The sequence below is a fragment of the Anopheles funestus genome, chromosome 2RL (genome assembly GCF_943734845.2).
Source record: "Anopheles funestus chromosome 2RL, idAnoFuneDA-416_04, whole genome shotgun sequence".
Classification (NCBI taxonomy): domain Eukaryota; kingdom Metazoa; phylum Arthropoda; class Insecta; order Diptera; family Culicidae; genus Anopheles; species Anopheles funestus.
In genome coordinates this window covers 49,291,195-49,307,359 of record NC_064598.1, presented here as the reverse complement: position 1 = coordinate 49,307,359, position 16,165 = coordinate 49,291,195, and the positions used below count along the sequence as shown (strand labels likewise).

General features: G+C 43.3%; 3 protein-coding genes across 3 annotated transcripts; 2 read left to right on the top strand and 1 right to left on the bottom strand.

Annotated features, from left to right (window-relative positions):
* The first annotated feature begins 34 nt into the window (after positions 1-34).
* LOC125775072 (venom protease-like) lies at positions 35-1,954 on the top strand. The gene is made up of 6 exons (XM_049445541.1): positions 35-204; positions 318-604; positions 670-986; positions 1,053-1,128; positions 1,193-1,277; positions 1,340-1,954. The coding sequence occupies exons 1-6, from the start codon at positions 141-143 to the stop codon at positions 1,777-1,779; spliced, it is 1,269 nt and encodes a 422-aa protein (XP_049301498.1). The 5' UTR covers positions 35-140; the 3' UTR covers positions 1,780-1,954.
* LOC125775087 (ras-like protein 2) lies at positions 1,840-6,396 on the bottom strand. Its single transcript, XM_049445565.1, has 3 exons — positions 6,044-6,396; positions 4,200-4,287; positions 1,840-4,115 (listed from the first exon to the last, which is right to left on the bottom strand). Exons 1-3 carry the CDS (start codon positions 6,149-6,151, stop codon positions 3,706-3,708), a joined length of 606 nt encoding a protein of 201 aa, XP_049301522.1. The 5' UTR covers positions 6,152-6,396; the 3' UTR covers positions 1,840-3,705.
* Positions 6,397-10,128: 3,732 nt separating this feature from the next.
* On the top strand, positions 10,129-11,369 carry LOC125775045 (uncharacterized). The gene is made up of 3 exons (XM_049445480.1): positions 10,129-10,489; positions 10,569-10,774; positions 10,837-11,369. The coding sequence occupies exons 1-3, from the start codon at positions 10,248-10,250 to the stop codon at positions 11,154-11,156; spliced, it is 768 nt and encodes a 255-aa protein (XP_049301437.1). The 5' UTR covers positions 10,129-10,247; the 3' UTR covers positions 11,157-11,369.
* The last annotated feature ends 4,796 nt before the right edge of the window (positions 11,370-16,165 follow it).

Here is a 16,165-nt window from a genome sequence, read left to right as displayed (position 1 = left end):
GATAGAGGAATCGAGCGTGTGCAGTATTTATTCCGAGGACAGAACGGTCCGATGTGTTTCTCTGGTTTGCAGTCATTGTTGAGATCTAACCGCATCAACTTCTTGTTCCGTTGGCAAGCGTATCGACTTTTGGTACGAAGATGCTAGGCTTCGTGCGATTCTGTGTTATCCTTTTTCTAGCCATACACAAAACGATTGCTCAAGGTGATACGCACAAACTACTCTTGTTTGTTGCAATAAGAAAAATCTTCCGGATGTGCTGTGTGTACGCGGGGCCATTAGCTAATCATCGATATATGTATGTGGTTTTGTTCCAGATGGTCAACCTTGCAATACTGCGACGGGAGCTTCAGGTGTTTGCATGAGCACTGCATCCTGCCCCGCCCCTTATCAGCTGAACATTAATCCATTAGGATTTTTCGGTGTCGCTGCAAGAGGATGTCAGAATTTCTTAGGTTTTGGCAGTGTTTGTTGCTCGGTAGCGGTTTTCTCCAGCAATGCAGTTCCGTCAAGTACGGCACCAACTGCTGCACATATGTACGAAAGTGCTCCCAGTAGTACACCGGCACCGACACGTGCTTCTACGACTGTTAAGCCTTCAACGGTATGTATGGCCAGTGACGTGGGTTCCAGTTCCAGTTTTGATCCTCTGTTCGCTTTCGTATCCAGCCGGCATCAACCGTTTCAACCACGAGTCGTTCGACAACGATTCGTACAACGACGCCTATTGTACTGCAAAATCGGTTTGCAAGTGATCCGACGTTCGATAGCCCGGTCGTTCTGCCCACTCCAGAGCAGGGCTGCGGTCTAAGCGATGTTGAGCACAATCGAATTGTCGGTGGTGTTCCGGCCGCACTAAACGGATGGCCCTGGATGGCTTTGGTCGGGTACGAGGAAGACTTTGGGGATATCGATTTCCGCTGTGGAGGTTCACTTATCACGGATCGTCATGTGCTTACCGCGGCTCATTGTATTTTATCCTCATTGTACGTATGGTAATCGAATTGATTTGCGTTTTACTTACTTTAAAAAAATTATATTTCCCATTGCAGATCCGTTGTACGATTGGGAGAACACGATATGGACAATCAAACCGAGTCAGCACACGTGGATGTGCCGGTGTACAAGGTACGGTATAGCAAGTGTAGTTTGTTGTTTGCAGTCAATTATACAGCGATCTTTGCAATTTCAGTACATTTCCCATCCATCGTACGATACATTTGATGGCCATTCGGATCTAGCGCTCCTATACCTAACACAAATGGTGCAGTTCAATGGTAGTTGAAACTATGATATTACGGTGTACATTGTGCATTAATGAATTCCTTCTTCTGCGCAGCTATAATCAAACCCATCTGTCTGCCCACGGCCGATCCGGTGCGTAGTACCGACTTTACCGGTTACAACCCATTCATTGCCGGTTGGGGACGCACCAAAGAAACGGGCTTCGAAGCGAAAGTGCTGCAGGAGCTACAGATTCCTATCCTTGAAAATCAAGAATGTAGCCAGTTGTACAAGAAGATAAGGAAACTATTTTCCAAGAAACAGTTCAACGATGCTGTACTCTGTGCCGGGTTTCTAGAGGGTGGTAAGGATTCGTGCCAGGGCGATAGTGGCGGCCCATTAATGTTGCCGTATCTTGTCAACAAGAAGTTCCACTACTTCCAAATCGGCATAGTGTCATACGGTGTGGGGTGTGCCCGTGCTGAGCTGCCCGGTGTGTACACAAGGGTGGCCACATTCATGGATTGGATATTGGAGCAGATCGGGAAGAACTAACAACATTCCACCGAATGTTGCGATGTGAACGAAGTGTTGAAATACCTGAACACTAAACCGTTTAACATTAGTAGATTAAAATTCGGTAAATATATTTGATTAACAAAGATTCCGACAAATGATACAAAAAAAAAACGGTTAAAAGTAAAATAAAAAGCTCGTATTAACCTGACAACCTGTTTGTAGAAATTCTTTTTTAAAGCAAAAGATCATTTCAACAATCAGTTTCCGTGTACTCCTGATTTTAGTGTTTACAGACGAATTATAGCACCGAATCGTTTTGATTTGTCGTTTGTTTTTGTTTTCTCTTTCCTAACTAAGCGACAGTTTAAACAAACGTTTTTTTAACATTACGGTTTAAACAATACCCGTGATCGTACTGTGGATAAAAATGGATCGTACTGTTTTTTTTGTTTGTTTGTTCTGTTTTTGCTTCTCCTCGCTCGCCGGCTACCACTGACTGATTTCATTTGTCGCAACATTTGTCGAAGCACACATAAAGCTAATCATTAACGTTTCGTTATTATTTGGGTTAATAGACACTGTTTCTCTTGGCTATACGTGAACGTTACACATTATGTTATTTCACTATGTAACGACGAATCATTATTCCTGCCAGTTGTTACAACTGCGATCTAGACACAGAAGCGCCTGTAGCTCTGCAGTACCGAGCTGCATAACGCTTTGATGTGTACGGATTTAAACCGTCCTTTGTTTTCTACACAGCTTAACACTTGGTTAGCTTATTATATTCTACACTAAAACATGTTTCACGTTGTATATGTTCTAACTGCCTACCTTCGCGTGAAGCTCAAACCACGACCACGTTTGTATCGCAAAATGTTCAACACTTAGTTAACTACGAATAAGTCTTTCGATATTTTTTAAATATATGTGACGCATTTACGTCTTCAAATTCGTAGATGATATATGCTGATTTGCCATTGATATTTGTTGTTTTTTTTATTCGTTTATTTTTTAATTTGCATTGGGGTAGTGCTGTAAAAAACACTCACACGATGCTTATTAAAAAAACCCACTATGATACGTTCCTTTTTCTTCCTTGCACACGAAATCATCCAAAAAAAAAATGCTCACTGAACAATATTAATCATTGTAGCCCAAAGAGATTAACGATAAATAATGCAAATGAAATCATGTTTGTTTCCATTGTGGGTTTAAATTGCATTACAACCTTATCAACGGTGTAATGAATTAAAAAGCGTGAATTGAAAACACGTGCCTTCGTCGTTCGTTGTGTAAATTTGTGCAAAACGTTGTACGTTATTTTACATAATTTCATTATTGCTCTGCTATGGCACAACGTCCAATGGCGGCTGCCTGTTGTTTTCCTCCCCCCCTTCTAGCAGCAAACGTACCAGTTCCTGACAGTATGATATTAGTATGTTACATTAACATTTCGATTTTGGTGCTTAGCGACACGCAAATGTAGTTAAACTTTAAATAAAAATGAGAGTACATGCATACCCATCAATAGCAGGGCTCAATCAGCTGGCAGTTTAATACACTTCACCTTCTGCCATTCGTAACAAACAATCAATATATTACGGTCACCCGCTTATAGCAGGATGTGGGCACTTTGGCACTTAAAACATCCTATCCGAGAAACATGCACTGTAACGATTTAGTAGCTTAAATGCTAAAACATGGATTAGTGAGGGATTTTGCTTTTCGAGTGTTTCGCACTAGTTTGCACTAGTTTGTTGATCTGCACGGTTTCCATATCGACATATGCGCGGGACCGTCGTATGCGAAACAAACGTATACATTTGTAAAAATAAAATAAAAAAACGGAAAAAAGGAATTTACTGCATTTACGGTTCTAGGAGGTGAGTGTGCTGGGTATAGTGATGAGGAAGCAGTGGTAGTACTAAAGACAAATAGGAAAGGAAACGCACGCCCGCTTTACAGGAGGCAGCACTTTTTCCTGTTCTTTCGTTTGCCCTTCTCGTCCACAAGTGGCCGCTCGGACAGCTGAAACTTTCGCACCACACGCACGAGCTCGTGAAACGCCTGGTCGACATTGATGCGCAACTTCGCGCTACACTCGATGTATGGAATTTTTAGCTGCCGGCTTAACTGTTGCGCCTCTTCCAGCGACACAACGCGTTGGTGATCGAGATCCGACTTGTTGCCCACCATTAGCATTGGAAACTCGTCACGATCCTTCACTCGCAGTATTTGCTTGTGGAATTTGTATATCTCGTCAAAGCTCGCGTGATCGGTTACGGCAAACACCAGCAGGAAACCTTCCCCGGAACGCATGTACTGTTCGCGCATTGCACTGAACTCTTCCTGACCGGCCGTGTCGAGAACTGGTGGGATAGAAAGAACATCAGTTTATATTGTGTTATGGGAAGGATTTCGCACTTTTGTTTGAAACAATCTATCGAGCTTACTATCGAGTTTTGCAGGTACATCGTCGATGACGCATTGTTTGGTGTAGGAATCTTCGATCGTAGGATCATAGTCTGTCACAAAGTAGCTCTACAAAGAGAAAGAAAAATATACGATAAAATGTGTACTAGGTACATGTTATGTGGAAAACATTACTTTTAAATTTAAGCAAATATTTAAATGTTTCAAGTTGAACTTATTTGATAAACCGAACTAACATTAGACCTCGCAGGCTCACAAAGAACATCTCATTTAAGATAGAACCTATACGGCAACACGGAACAAGTTTCTTGGCCGGGCATTCAATATCTTATTTATATTTCGCATCACTTCAGTTCCATTCCTACCACCTCGCGTCACAATTCGCAGATCTCTTGGTAAAGATTGAAACATAATTCATGCTGGCGTAGCATTTTCACAAACTCACTTTTCATTGCCCTACCCCATGCCGTGACGCACCGGAGTTCTCGCACGAATGGCGTACCTATTTATAGCGTTTATGAACAATTATTGCAAATATTTATAGAACGGCTGTTCACTTTCATTTGCATTACTCATCATCGTTGCGTGTAACGAATTATTCAGATCATGTTTGTACAACTGTGGAAAGGTAAACTATAATTTTCGTGTTACAGAACGTTCTTTTGTAGGTGAACATTTTGTTCCATTCTGGTGGACCGTAGACAATAGTTAGGACCATAATATATATTTTTTTGGACAAAGTTTAAATTACTCAATATAGTTCCAATGATCCTTATTGTTATACCCTGACACTTGCTCCTAAAGGTAAAGTTAAAGGGTTAGCAAAACGATTACCCATACCCATGGCCATATGACGGGTGCATCACTAAGAATAGATACAACTTGTTGCATAGTGGCTGTGATTTTACCGTGTACCTTGATATATAAAAAAAAATCATTAGCATCTGTTTTTCAAGGTTCCGCGTGTGAGTGTACGTGTGTGCACAAGGAGATGGCTTTTTTGGCTGCACCAAGGTCTCGCGATCCGTTGGTCCCCTGTTTTCCTACACGCTTTCAGCACCGTCCGGCTCGTGTCAAACGCACCGTGTTCATCGCCCATAAAGCTGTTCATGGTCAGGGTAGACACAGCATCATCATTTTCCCATATTTCTTTTCGCGTGCCACTTTCAGAGGTGTGACATGATCGAGCGCAAAGATCGTTAGAATGTTTCTTCTCGGTCCACACATGTCGAATATCATCCCATTAGCGATGAAAGCAAAGCAATCCCTGGTATCAATGGTAACGAATCGTACCGCTGATCTGTGTTTGTCTTGGCCATCAACATGTGTGGATCGCGAAGAGTGACGAAATTGAACAAAAATTATGTGGGCGCGAGCACAGGGTACGGGACCCACCCCAGGCGAGCACCAGCAGTTCGTTCGCACGGTACCGGATGACGTCGTCTTTACTTATGCGGTGAATTACAGCTTATGATTGGTTCGCGTGAAATGTATTTGCATGCACTGTCTCTTTCGCGCGATCACGCGCTACGGGAACGAGATTACGCGGGCGAAGATTGTTCGTTCGGATCGGATAGCAGCTAGCAGGGCATGGGCATGGGAGAAGGCGGACGAAACTGATTTCCTTTCAAGTGCGGCACGACGGTGAGCAAATCGGCGATAGCAAAATACTCGTTTAACCGACCTGTTCCTGTGTGACTTATGATCCAAAGTGGATCTTATCTTCCGATGCAACAACAGATGCTGCTTGTTTCCGATAAACTTGCGCAAAAGATGCTGCCACAGCGGTTAGGGCACTGTTTGTACGAATGCTGGTGGGTGGAATACTGCGATAGCGCAATGTTTAGCTTAATGCTAAAAATACCTGAATGAATTGGATGGTGATAGCGGATTTGCCAACACCTCCTCCACCCACAACGACCAGCTTAAAGGTCTGTGCGTAGCCTGCATGCGTTTGGTTGTAACGGGACATTCTGGAACAACCCTACCGAGGTGGAATGGAAATGTGCGGGATGCGATCGCGAATGTAAAACTTCACTGGTTTACATGCACACTTGGTGTGCGCAAACACGATCCGGATTTCGTGGGGAATACACTGTGCACTGGGTAAAACAATCGAAATAAAACCAACAACTGACGGTGCGTTTACTAACAACAAAACGGAAACAAAATACAGTAAAACATCTTTCGTCCGTGAGCGAGCACGGATAATACCCTGCGCCTAGCTGACGTTCAGATGTACCTGTACGCGTTTATAAGCTCGGGTTTAGTTATGTGAACTTGCAGTCAATGGAAATATTTCCATAAAATTAACAAAATTTTATAATTTTCTTAATTTTCGATTACAAAAGATAAAATAACTAGTGAAATGCATTACAGATTAAATCGATCATATTTGACTTGTAGGTTACACGGAGTTGAAATCACAATTGTCTTTTCTATGGCAACAGGTTTTCCCGTTGTTCAGCTATTTTCAATTTTGAAAGATTTCAGAATGCGTTTTGCATAGAAACAGGCGTATTATGAAAGCAGCGGGAAATGGTTTATGAATTATTTCAGTACATGCGTGTTGTTTCCACCAAAGAAATTTTAAATTCGCAATGAAATTTGCATTTTTACCTCGTGACTGCCAAAATTGATAATTTTGGGCAAATTTTTTATTATAAAAATTATCCTGAACATCTTGTTAGAAGATATTGGTGTAAAAACACTGGTTTGCGTGAAAAAACAACTTAAAAATTAGAAGAACTTCATACCGACCGTACCACAGTTTGTTGCGTTCAAACAAACTGATGAAACAGTAGTTGCATGATGATCGTGACAGAGCGCATCGAAATCAAATATCAAAGCAACCTTTTGATGATTTTATTAAACCATACTTATTTTCACGAAAGAGCTCAGGTTACCAACCATGTGATTCTCTAGAAGGAAAACCATTGAATATCAATCAACCTGTGTTAAAATTAGTGGAAAAGTTTCGGCAAGGAATGGCAGACGGATTTCCACAGTTGGATCTTCCTGTACTGGCACCGTTTGCGTGGAAAGAGCTTCATGTAAAAGATTTTAATAACAATATGCTCAGGTATGTGTTTTATTACTGCTCAAACCAATTAATCGAGCTCATTAAATGGATTTTTTTTATTTTCTCAACAGATTTAACGCCGAACTAAAGGACGGAATAACGCGTGGTCTTAATCAGTTCAATGTAACAAGCCTAAATGTACATATTCCTAGCCGGAAGTTGGATTTTAAACTGACCTTTCCTTCCGTTCAAACGATTGGGCGTTATGTAGCAAAAGGTCAATTGGCCGGATTTGTGCCGTTCGATCGTTCTGGAAGGTATTCACTGCAGCTATACGGTACTGTCACTTAGATGTAACGCAGTTATGGCCAAAATGAGTACATGTGTGTATTGTTTCCCTTTCAGCGCTTAACATACATGGAACTGTGCACTTTACCATCTGGAGGAAACATCTACTCGTGCGTGATATGCATATTGTGCCCACCGTCAAGACTTCTCAGGCGAACTTGGAAAATATAATGCTGATGCCATGGAACACATCCCTGTTTAATCGTATAGTTTCAGGTCAGATTCCGGAATATTTGCGCAACAATTGCGCACACATTAAAGCCATTATGAAGCCCAAGCTGAACCAGATATTATGGCGATATGGTGTAGAAGATATTTTAAAAATGATAAATGTTACACAATTATGTTTTTAATCGAATCTTGGTAAGAACTGATCGAAACATCTGTCGTTATTAAAGTTAATTATATTCGAGATATTTTTCATTATTGATTGTGTCGATCACTGGAGAAGAAAAATGAAGTTGGATACGATCAATACGATCAAACCACAATGTCTTGGTACAATTATCAGCTGCAATAACATTTGTTTGGCTGTATGAAATGCTTACCACGTTTGGAACAATATATAACTCCTTTTCACTGTAGATAATTGATCATTTGATCGTACAGCATTGCATGTATAGCTGCTGGAAAACAGTGTGCGAAAGTATTAAACCATACTTAAGTTTCTTATCTTTTTATCATCATACAGTTATTGAGGACTGATTAAAATAGATTAATTTCAACAGATAGCTTCTATATAACCAAATCAGCATAATTGCTGAGCGTTCGACAAAACAAAGAATCGTTCCAACACGAAATTAAAATGCACGTGTTCAGATTGTTTTATCGACGTCAAGGTTTTAAAAGATCCTGTAGACCAAGCAGCAGCCATGAACCACCCATTGCCGATTAGATAGAAATGCCCAAAAACTCACAATCGGTCAATGTGGGAGCATCTCGGCCATCCGTACCGTTTGACATTGACTAATTGATTACGAACATTTCCTAGACTTTACTCGCACACCATCGGTAACAGTGCATGTTGTTGTTTAGGTTGCACTCTAGGCCGCACGATACACGGGCCAGTTTGCAAACTGGCACTTGTTTATAGTTCGATATCGTGCGCTCCTTGAAATTGGGCTAAGTAAACTTATCGGTCAAGTTCGCCATGCCCGTTACATGGATACCGACCTTGTGTGCAAGTTTCGACCGTTCTACATGTAGATGATAAGCGGTCCCGCATGTAGCTTGCCAACGATCTGAAGTGGATATAGCAGTAGTGATGGGTTCTCGGAATCGCACCCACGGCTCCGAACCGCTTCCGAGCATAGCAACTCCGGCTCCGATTCCGGCTAGGTTAAAACCACGATTCCGCCCGGAGCCGTCAGGAATCGTCGGAATCGTCGGAATCGTCCGGAACCGTCCGGAGCCGCCTAGTCGGCAGCCGGAGCCGTCGGAATCGTCGGAATCGTCCGGAGCCGTCCGGAACCGTCCGGAACCGTCCGGAACCGTCCGGAGCCGCCTAGTCGGCAGCCGGAGCCGTCGGAATCGTCGGAATCGTCCGGGGCCGTCCGGAACCGTCCGGAATCGTCCGGAGCCGTCCGGAACCGTCCGGAGCCGTCCGGAGCCGCTAGTTATTGCTAGCGCTTTTTTTTAATTTTTTTAAATAAAAATTGCTTTATTTTTTTTATTTCTAACAGATCATATAAAATTTGCTGATAGTGCAATAATCTAGGTTATATCATAGCCAACTAGCGGCTCCGACGGCTCCGGACGGCTCCGGCGGCTCCGACGGCTCCGGACGGCTCCGGCGGCTCCGACGGCTCCGGACGGCTCCGACGATTCCGACGATTCCGACGGCTCCGGCTGCCGACTAGGCGGCTCCGGACGGTTCCGCACGATTCCGACGATTCCGACGATTCCGACGATTCCGGACGGCTCCGACGATTCCGACGGCTCCGGCTGCCGACTAGGCGGCTCCGGACGATTCCGGACGATTCCGACGATTCCGGACGGCTCCGACGATTCCGACGGCTCCGGCTGCCGACTAGGCGGCTCCGGACGGTTCCGGACGATTCCGACGATTCCGGACGGCTCCGACGATTCCGACGGCTCCGGCTGCCGACTAGGCGGTTCCGGGCGGCTCCGGACGGCTCCGGACGGCTCCGGGCGGTTTCGGACGGTTCCGAATTTGGAGTACTGCACCTACCTTCCGGAGCCGCTTCCAAAATTTATGGAGTCATTCGGAAGCGATTCCGTTTTTTTGTCGGATTTACCCATCACTATATAGCAGTAGCTTGATTTAGAGCTGCTTGTACTGGCGAACTATTCGTTGTTGTACCCATTGAGGCTCTCCTCCTGCAAAGCTCCCGGAATAGTTCAAGATGTGTACGGGCTTATCCTGGAGGATTTCGTTGATACCAAAGGGCACTCGTTATAGTATCAATCGTTAAGTGGCGGGATTGATTACGCTGGGTGGAATTTCTCGTGGGTAAAGTTTTGCAACCACCATCAGCTTTCGGGGTGGTACCGATACCTCGATAAAGAATCGAACGCTTGATAGCGAGCGAGTGTAAGCAATGGGCCCGTATTTAAACACTTCACTGACAACGGGAAATCATCAGAGTTATTGCGGCGTTGAAAAGTGGTGCACAGAACGCTAACGAAGCGTTGTTAAGTTTTTTAGTTTTTCTGTAAACTAATCGAAACTCGGAAGATGAAGATCCTGGGCGGTGTCGTCTGTATCCTGCTGGCCTGTACCCTGGCCGGTGCAGATGCTCAGGTGGAAAAAGGTCTTACGGCCCAACCTCGCGATAATGCGCTGAATGAACTGGTTATTCAGTTTTTGGAAAACTTCCGAAAATCGATGGTCTGCGGTAACCCTGATCTTGGCATACCAGTACTGGCACCATTCGAGCTGGAACACACCGAGATCGAGATCAAGCAGAAGGGACTTGAGTAAGATTGCCAGCACGTCTGACGACGTACAACAATTGGGAAGGATTAACTGTGACACGTTTCTCCTCTTTTGTAACAGATTCAAGGGAGAGCTAAACAAAGTGGTCGTCGACGGATTGAACGAGTTCGAAATCAAACACATCGACATCAAGGTACTGAAGTTGCAGCTCGACTTTGAGCTATACTTCGGTGCAATTCGTACTAAGGGAAAGTATAAGGCAAAGGGCAAGCTAATCAGTCTGTTCCCCTTCAATCGTTTCGGTTCATTCCGTTTTGATGCGAAAGGTAAGAAAAGGTTCTATTGCTACTTTTATACAAAAGTTAATAACATTTCCTTTCGTTTGTAGGCCTTACGGTGAAGGGAAGTGCAAAGGTGGGCATCAGTGGTGACAAGCTGCAGTTACGCGATTTGATCATTACACCCACGATCAAATCAGTACGATCGGACGTGAAAAACGTTTTCATCAATCCGATCACTAACTTCACCTTCAATCGTATTGTCGAGGCCATCATACCGGGCATGATCAATAACAACCAGCAGGAGATTACGCAGATGATTGAGGAAAAGCTGAAGCCGGCGATCAATGAAATGTTGGGTGACATTTCGCTTCAGGATCTGATCGACATGATTTCTGGTGAGGGTGGTTCAGGACCTGTGACCTGTTAGAGGCCACAATGTCCACTGTGTCGTTACAGGTTGAGAACTAAATCGTATCGATTAAGTTAGGTGTAATCCGCTAAGAAGTTTAAGTGAATTCCTGATTGTGTTTACTATTCAAGTTTCCAATTCGTAAAGGCTGTGGATCAATTAGATCTAAACATGTAATTGATTGTATGTAACTTTAAATTGAAAATACAAAAGAATGTTATTTACGCTCTAGAGGATAGTGCTTCTGTTTTCGCTGCTTTTAAGGAAGGGAAAATCGAAGTGAATTCTCTTACGTTTCCAAAAACCAGTACACAGCACCAAAGATGCTTCCGAAAAATTGCATTACGGTAAATATTGTGCCCACAGCAATGGTCCTAACGACATTATGAAGAGAATAATTTCAATCACAAAGCGAAAACCTTCATGCCCATTCCATCTCATCCAAAATAAAAACGGCAAACAATACAAGGATCATCCGTTCGGTTCCGCTGAAATCCTGCCAGCATCGGTGATGCTTTGTTCTTGCGCGATTTTTTCTCTTTCTCTCTCTCTCTGCTAGAGAACCACATCTATCAGGACATTTGTTGAGCCTGCTTACCAGCTGGGCTTTTGATGGTGATTCGAAATTCCTGGAAGAAATTCGGCCAGAGCAGTATGCGGGATTGATTGAAATGTAAGATCGCTTGCAAACCATAACACCCAAACGTTGTGGTGCTTGCTGCAAAGTCGGCCCAAACCAGTTGGCACTATAGAATGGAAGTGAAAATACAACCCCTCACAGTAGGCAGTGTCCTAAGCGGAGGAGCGAAGGCCGTTCCGAAGGAAGGTTGAAAACAAAAGGTAGCCATAAAAGTGCAACAAAAGCGAAACGCATTTGTTAACAAGCGGGATTGTGAGATGAAAGGCCACTTGAAAAAGTAGGTATCAGAAAGGTGCGAAATGGGGTTTTTTTTTTTGGCACGTCGAACATAAAAAGATCGCACGGTAAATGGATTTGTAACCATCCGTCCCGGCGGGGATGGGGAATTATTCCCGGCCAGGGAGACGGGAAATAGTGTGTGTGTGTGTCCTGTAGTGAGGTAGTTTGGGGAATAAAACATATATTTAAGGGGTTCGTGGTTACAAAGGTATTTGTCCCCAGCAACGTACTGCACATGTCAACAAGACTCACGCCATGCCACGGTTTTAGCTGTATTTTAAGCAAACATCCAGCATGACGGAATTCAAAGAACTTCCAATGAAATTTGCACAAGCGAATGGTGCTGCGAGATGCAAATGTGCGATTCGGTTGAAATCATCGTCATAGATAACAACATTTTATTTGACATGGCGTGTTGTAAGTTCAATAGCATTTTCCACACACAAGAGCATCCCATTAAAAGGTGCTACATTGGAGTGCTTTCTTTTTTTTTGTTTGGCTGTTAAACTAACCGGAACGAAGGAACGGAGATGCAGAGAACTCCAACCGAGAGGGGACGGTTGTGTGTATTCCCAGAAGGACCTCGTTGCAAAGCATGTACACGTTAGCGCCTCGATGTGCAGTTGTAACGAAAGTCTTTCCCATGTTGATGCATATCCCGAACCATTAGGTGAAGCTGTCCTTTTTGTGTGTGTGTGTGTAACGGTTCGCTTTGTTCAATGTAAGCTGCACTTCCAGCCATTAGTGACGCCGCTGTAAAACATCATAACTTCATTACTCACTCCCGTGTTCTGCATGCGAGTTCTCTCCGCATGCATGCCACAGCTTGGTATATGTTGGGCGCGGGCTTTAATCAACCATCTGTCTCAGGTTTAATCGCTCCGAAAGGATCTCCGAAAAACCGGTTCTCAAGTAGAAATCCCCTTTGCTTCAGCAAAGGATATTCCCGAAAGCAAACGGCTGGAGTCGAAGAAGGAAGTGAAATTTTGCGAATTCCTTCCGATTCTTGGTTATCTGTGAACTTTGATCATGTTGCTTCAGTTCTTACGGCCATTCTGAGAAACTGCAATGGGAATGGAAGCTACGAAATGGAATAGAACTTGCTGTGCGTGGGTTTGTTATCGATTCTAGACACATTCTCGCAAGTTTTGGTCGATTCGCACATGTTTGGTTCCGGTTCCAAGGATTAGGATGGAGAGTTCGATGTACACCTCCCGAAAAGGCCCTTGAAGAGTACGTTAGTCCTGGGAATCAGATATGGGTAGAAGATATGGGAGTGATTTGACGTTAACATTAAATGCGAACATCCTTCCTATTTCTAGTAAGGAGACCCACTATAGTTCTAGTACTAACGACTTCCAGGAAGCTCCGTACCTCATGTCCGGAGATGGGGGGAACTGACAGCAAATTTAGTCGACCAGCAGCAAATCATGTCACTCTCACAGCGTGCAGTGTTGGTCTAATGTTTGCATTAATATTACCATGATTTAAGACCGCACATACAACAAAAAAACAGGCTAACTAGCAGAATTGTACCGTACCGATTTTCCCGCCACCTTCATCTCCATTCCGATAGGAACCTGACCGCCAGCTAGTCATTCTGTCGTATGTATTTTTTTTTGCATTAGCCGGAATCGCCAAGCAGTTAACAGATTTTAACAGTCGTTAAAAATTCATTTTGGATGAACCGAATTCATTTGTTAAAAATTTCTGTTAGAATTAACGACTGTTAGAACAGTTAACGACTCGACGTCAAGGCCCATAAGAGACACGGGTAAAAGTTTCGAGCAGTTGAATAAACGACTGTTAATTTGTATCGCGTACGCTCGTGACGATCGTTTATTTAACTACGTGTCAGACCCAGTCGTTAAAATTAACAAATGAATTTATTGATTATTTTCTATCCAATACAACAAATAAATGGGACGAAACGGCTATGCAAACGACATTTTCGTTAAACTTAGTTTAAAAATGTGCTTTATGTTAGAATTCTGAGGAATGTGTAAATGTAATTATAATTACAATTACATATGCGTATAAAAAAAATTATGCGTATAATCATCTATCGGCCTAACGACCCCTTAGAGGTAATGCCGACCATTTCTGGCTTACTAAAATTACTTTACAACGTAGCCGTATAGTCAGTCCATGCTACGAAGGGACCGGTCTAGCTGGGAATTGATACCCGGTCCTGTGATACCCGGGCTGCCCCATGCACCGGGCTGGCTGCAGTCAAATGCAAACCAGTGAACCATGGTGTCGAAAGAGGTGAATTTCATAGCATTTCTGCAGCATGGACTATGTCCCCTTCTGCGCCTCTATATCGTTGTCTTTTCAGACAAATGATTAGGAGCGACTATTTCCGAAAAATACGATATAACAAGAGAGCGTAAGAATGAAATAATTTTTATTATTTTTCGCACCCATATTTCATGCTTGTACGATCCATGCGGATCATACTTGCGCATTAGCAGTCTAGGCTGCCATGAAGAGTGGTAAAATATTCATATTCACTTTGTTGTACGCAGCTTGTAACAGGCGCACTCACTTTGTTGACAAATAAAATAACACATAGTGGAAGTTGGGGCAAGTGTGCCACATAGGTAAGTGATCCACAAACCATTTTTGCAGTTAAAAGTTAGGACACGCTTAAGGTGGCACACTTGCCCCATTTCCACTATATTCATATTTGACAGTTCCAAATCTACTCGACGTAAACGATCGCTTCACAGTTAACGACTATCAGTTCATCTGTTCGCGATACAAATGGCATGCAGTTTTTAACGACTTTTGTTAAATTCTAACGACTGTTACATTTTAACGACTTTCTTTCGCGATCCCGGCTATTGTTTTGCTGACTCGTTTGGGTTTCGTTCTGCGCATGCGATTTGATGCGACGTCGTGCGAAAATATACCAGACGCGGACTCCCTTCCCTCACTGGCTCTCCCCAGGGACCAGGGTGCATGGACCGTAGCTCGCTCGCGCGCTCGTTTGCTGAAAGTTTATGTTTTCCATGAAATCTGCGCGCCAATCGATGATGGCAAGCACTGCTGGACACAACGTACGGAAGGAAAGCAAAAGCAATTCTGGGTTTTATTTTTTAGCAAAAAGCGAATTTGGTTTGCCACAAAACACAGCGACCGCTATGAACGGGGCTTGCATGCAAAATGATTGTTTTTATCTGGCCGAAACATAAACACATTGGAGTTACATTTTGGAGGAAAACGAATTAAGGGTCGCAACAATTTTTTTTCTCTCTCTCATGCCGCACTTCAAAGAATTTGCCAAACATTGTATCACTTTTGGGGAATCTTTTTTACACACTGCCAACATACGCCGCCTTATGTTGCGCCCTGTGCGGGTTGCCGTTCACGTTTGGGATGAACGCTTCGATGAAACCACAAACAAACAATTGAAGTGAGAGGGTACGAGCGAGAGAGAGAGAGAAAGAGCGATTATTTAGACGCCATTGAAAGCGGTTGCATTGCAGGGTGTCTGCGTGTGTGAGCTTGTCGTGCAATGTGCAACTTTTCGTACGGTGGTGGCAAACCGTTTTCGTTTCTTTGCCTTTTTTTGCCGGCTGACACAACCCGAGTTCCTGGTATTTTTGTTTACGTTTTCTCCCATTTCCGTTACCGGTTGGAATCGAATGGATCACGCGCTCATTCGCGCGTGCAGCTCTCTCCTGTCTAGTTGTGTGAGTGTCGCTCTCTCGTTCTTTCTCACCTAAACCGCATTATGTGAGCATCTTTGAATGATTGCAGTTAACCGACACATCTATGCATTTAGAGTTTTTGGAGAGTTGAACTTTTTTGCTAGCGAATCAAAAATTGCCATTGAACTTTTGTATTGTCCCATCACTAAGGTTATTTAAAGCACGGCAGCAAAGTATTGTTGAAGTAAGCAACTGTAAATTCCGTTTTTTCTCCTTGATACTTTTTAACTCTCACGCGGCAAACAAGTAGGTGTTTTGAATAGTATTTCTAAGAACTATGAAAAAGATGTTTAAAAACTGGGCTTGTGAAGATTATTTATGTAAATGAACATGTACTAATTATCCTTTTTTGTAAAACACTAGTTCTATAACGGTTTAATAGAATAATCAAA

What these genes read in the sequence shown, in the direction of transcription:
- LOC125775045 (XM_049445480.1), top strand. Translation starts at nt 10,248, where the DNA reads ATGAAGATCCTGGGCGGTGTCGTCTGTATCCTGCTGGCCTGTACCCTG. An exon ending in ATCAAGCAGAAGGGACTTGA is followed by an intron (nt 10,490 to 10,568) that starts GTAAGATTGCCA and finishes CTTTTGTAACAG; the next exon opens with ATTCAAGGGAGAGCTAAACA. An exon ending in ATTCCGTTTTGATGCGAAAG is followed by an intron (nt 10,775 to 10,836) that starts GTAAGAAAAGGT and finishes TTTCGTTTGTAG; the next exon opens with GCCTTACGGTGAAGGGAAGT.
- LOC125775072 (XM_049445541.1), top strand. Translation starts at nt 141, where the DNA reads ATGCTAGGCTTCGTGCGATTCTGTGTTATCCTTTTTCTAGCCATACAC. An exon ending in ACACAAAACGATTGCTCAAG is followed by an intron (nt 205 to 317) that starts GTGATACGCACA and finishes GTTTTGTTCCAG; the next exon opens with ATGGTCAACCTTGCAATACT. An exon ending in TGGATGTGCCGGTGTACAAG is followed by an intron (nt 1,129 to 1,192) that starts GTACGGTATAGC and finishes TTGCAATTTCAG; the next exon opens with TACATTTCCCATCCATCGTA.
- LOC125775087 (XM_049445565.1), bottom strand. Translation starts at nt 6,151, where the DNA reads ATGTCCCGTTACAACCAAACGCATGCAGGCTACGCACAGACCTTTAAG. An exon ending in TCACCATCCAATTCATTCAG is followed by an intron (nt 4,288 to 6,043) that starts GTATTTTTAGCA and finishes TTCTCTTTGTAG; the next exon opens with AGCTACTTTGTGACAGACTA. An exon ending in TGTACCTGCAAAACTCGATA is followed by an intron (nt 4,116 to 4,199) that starts GTAAGCTCGATA and finishes CTATCCCACCAG; the next exon opens with TTCTCGACACGGCCGGTCAG.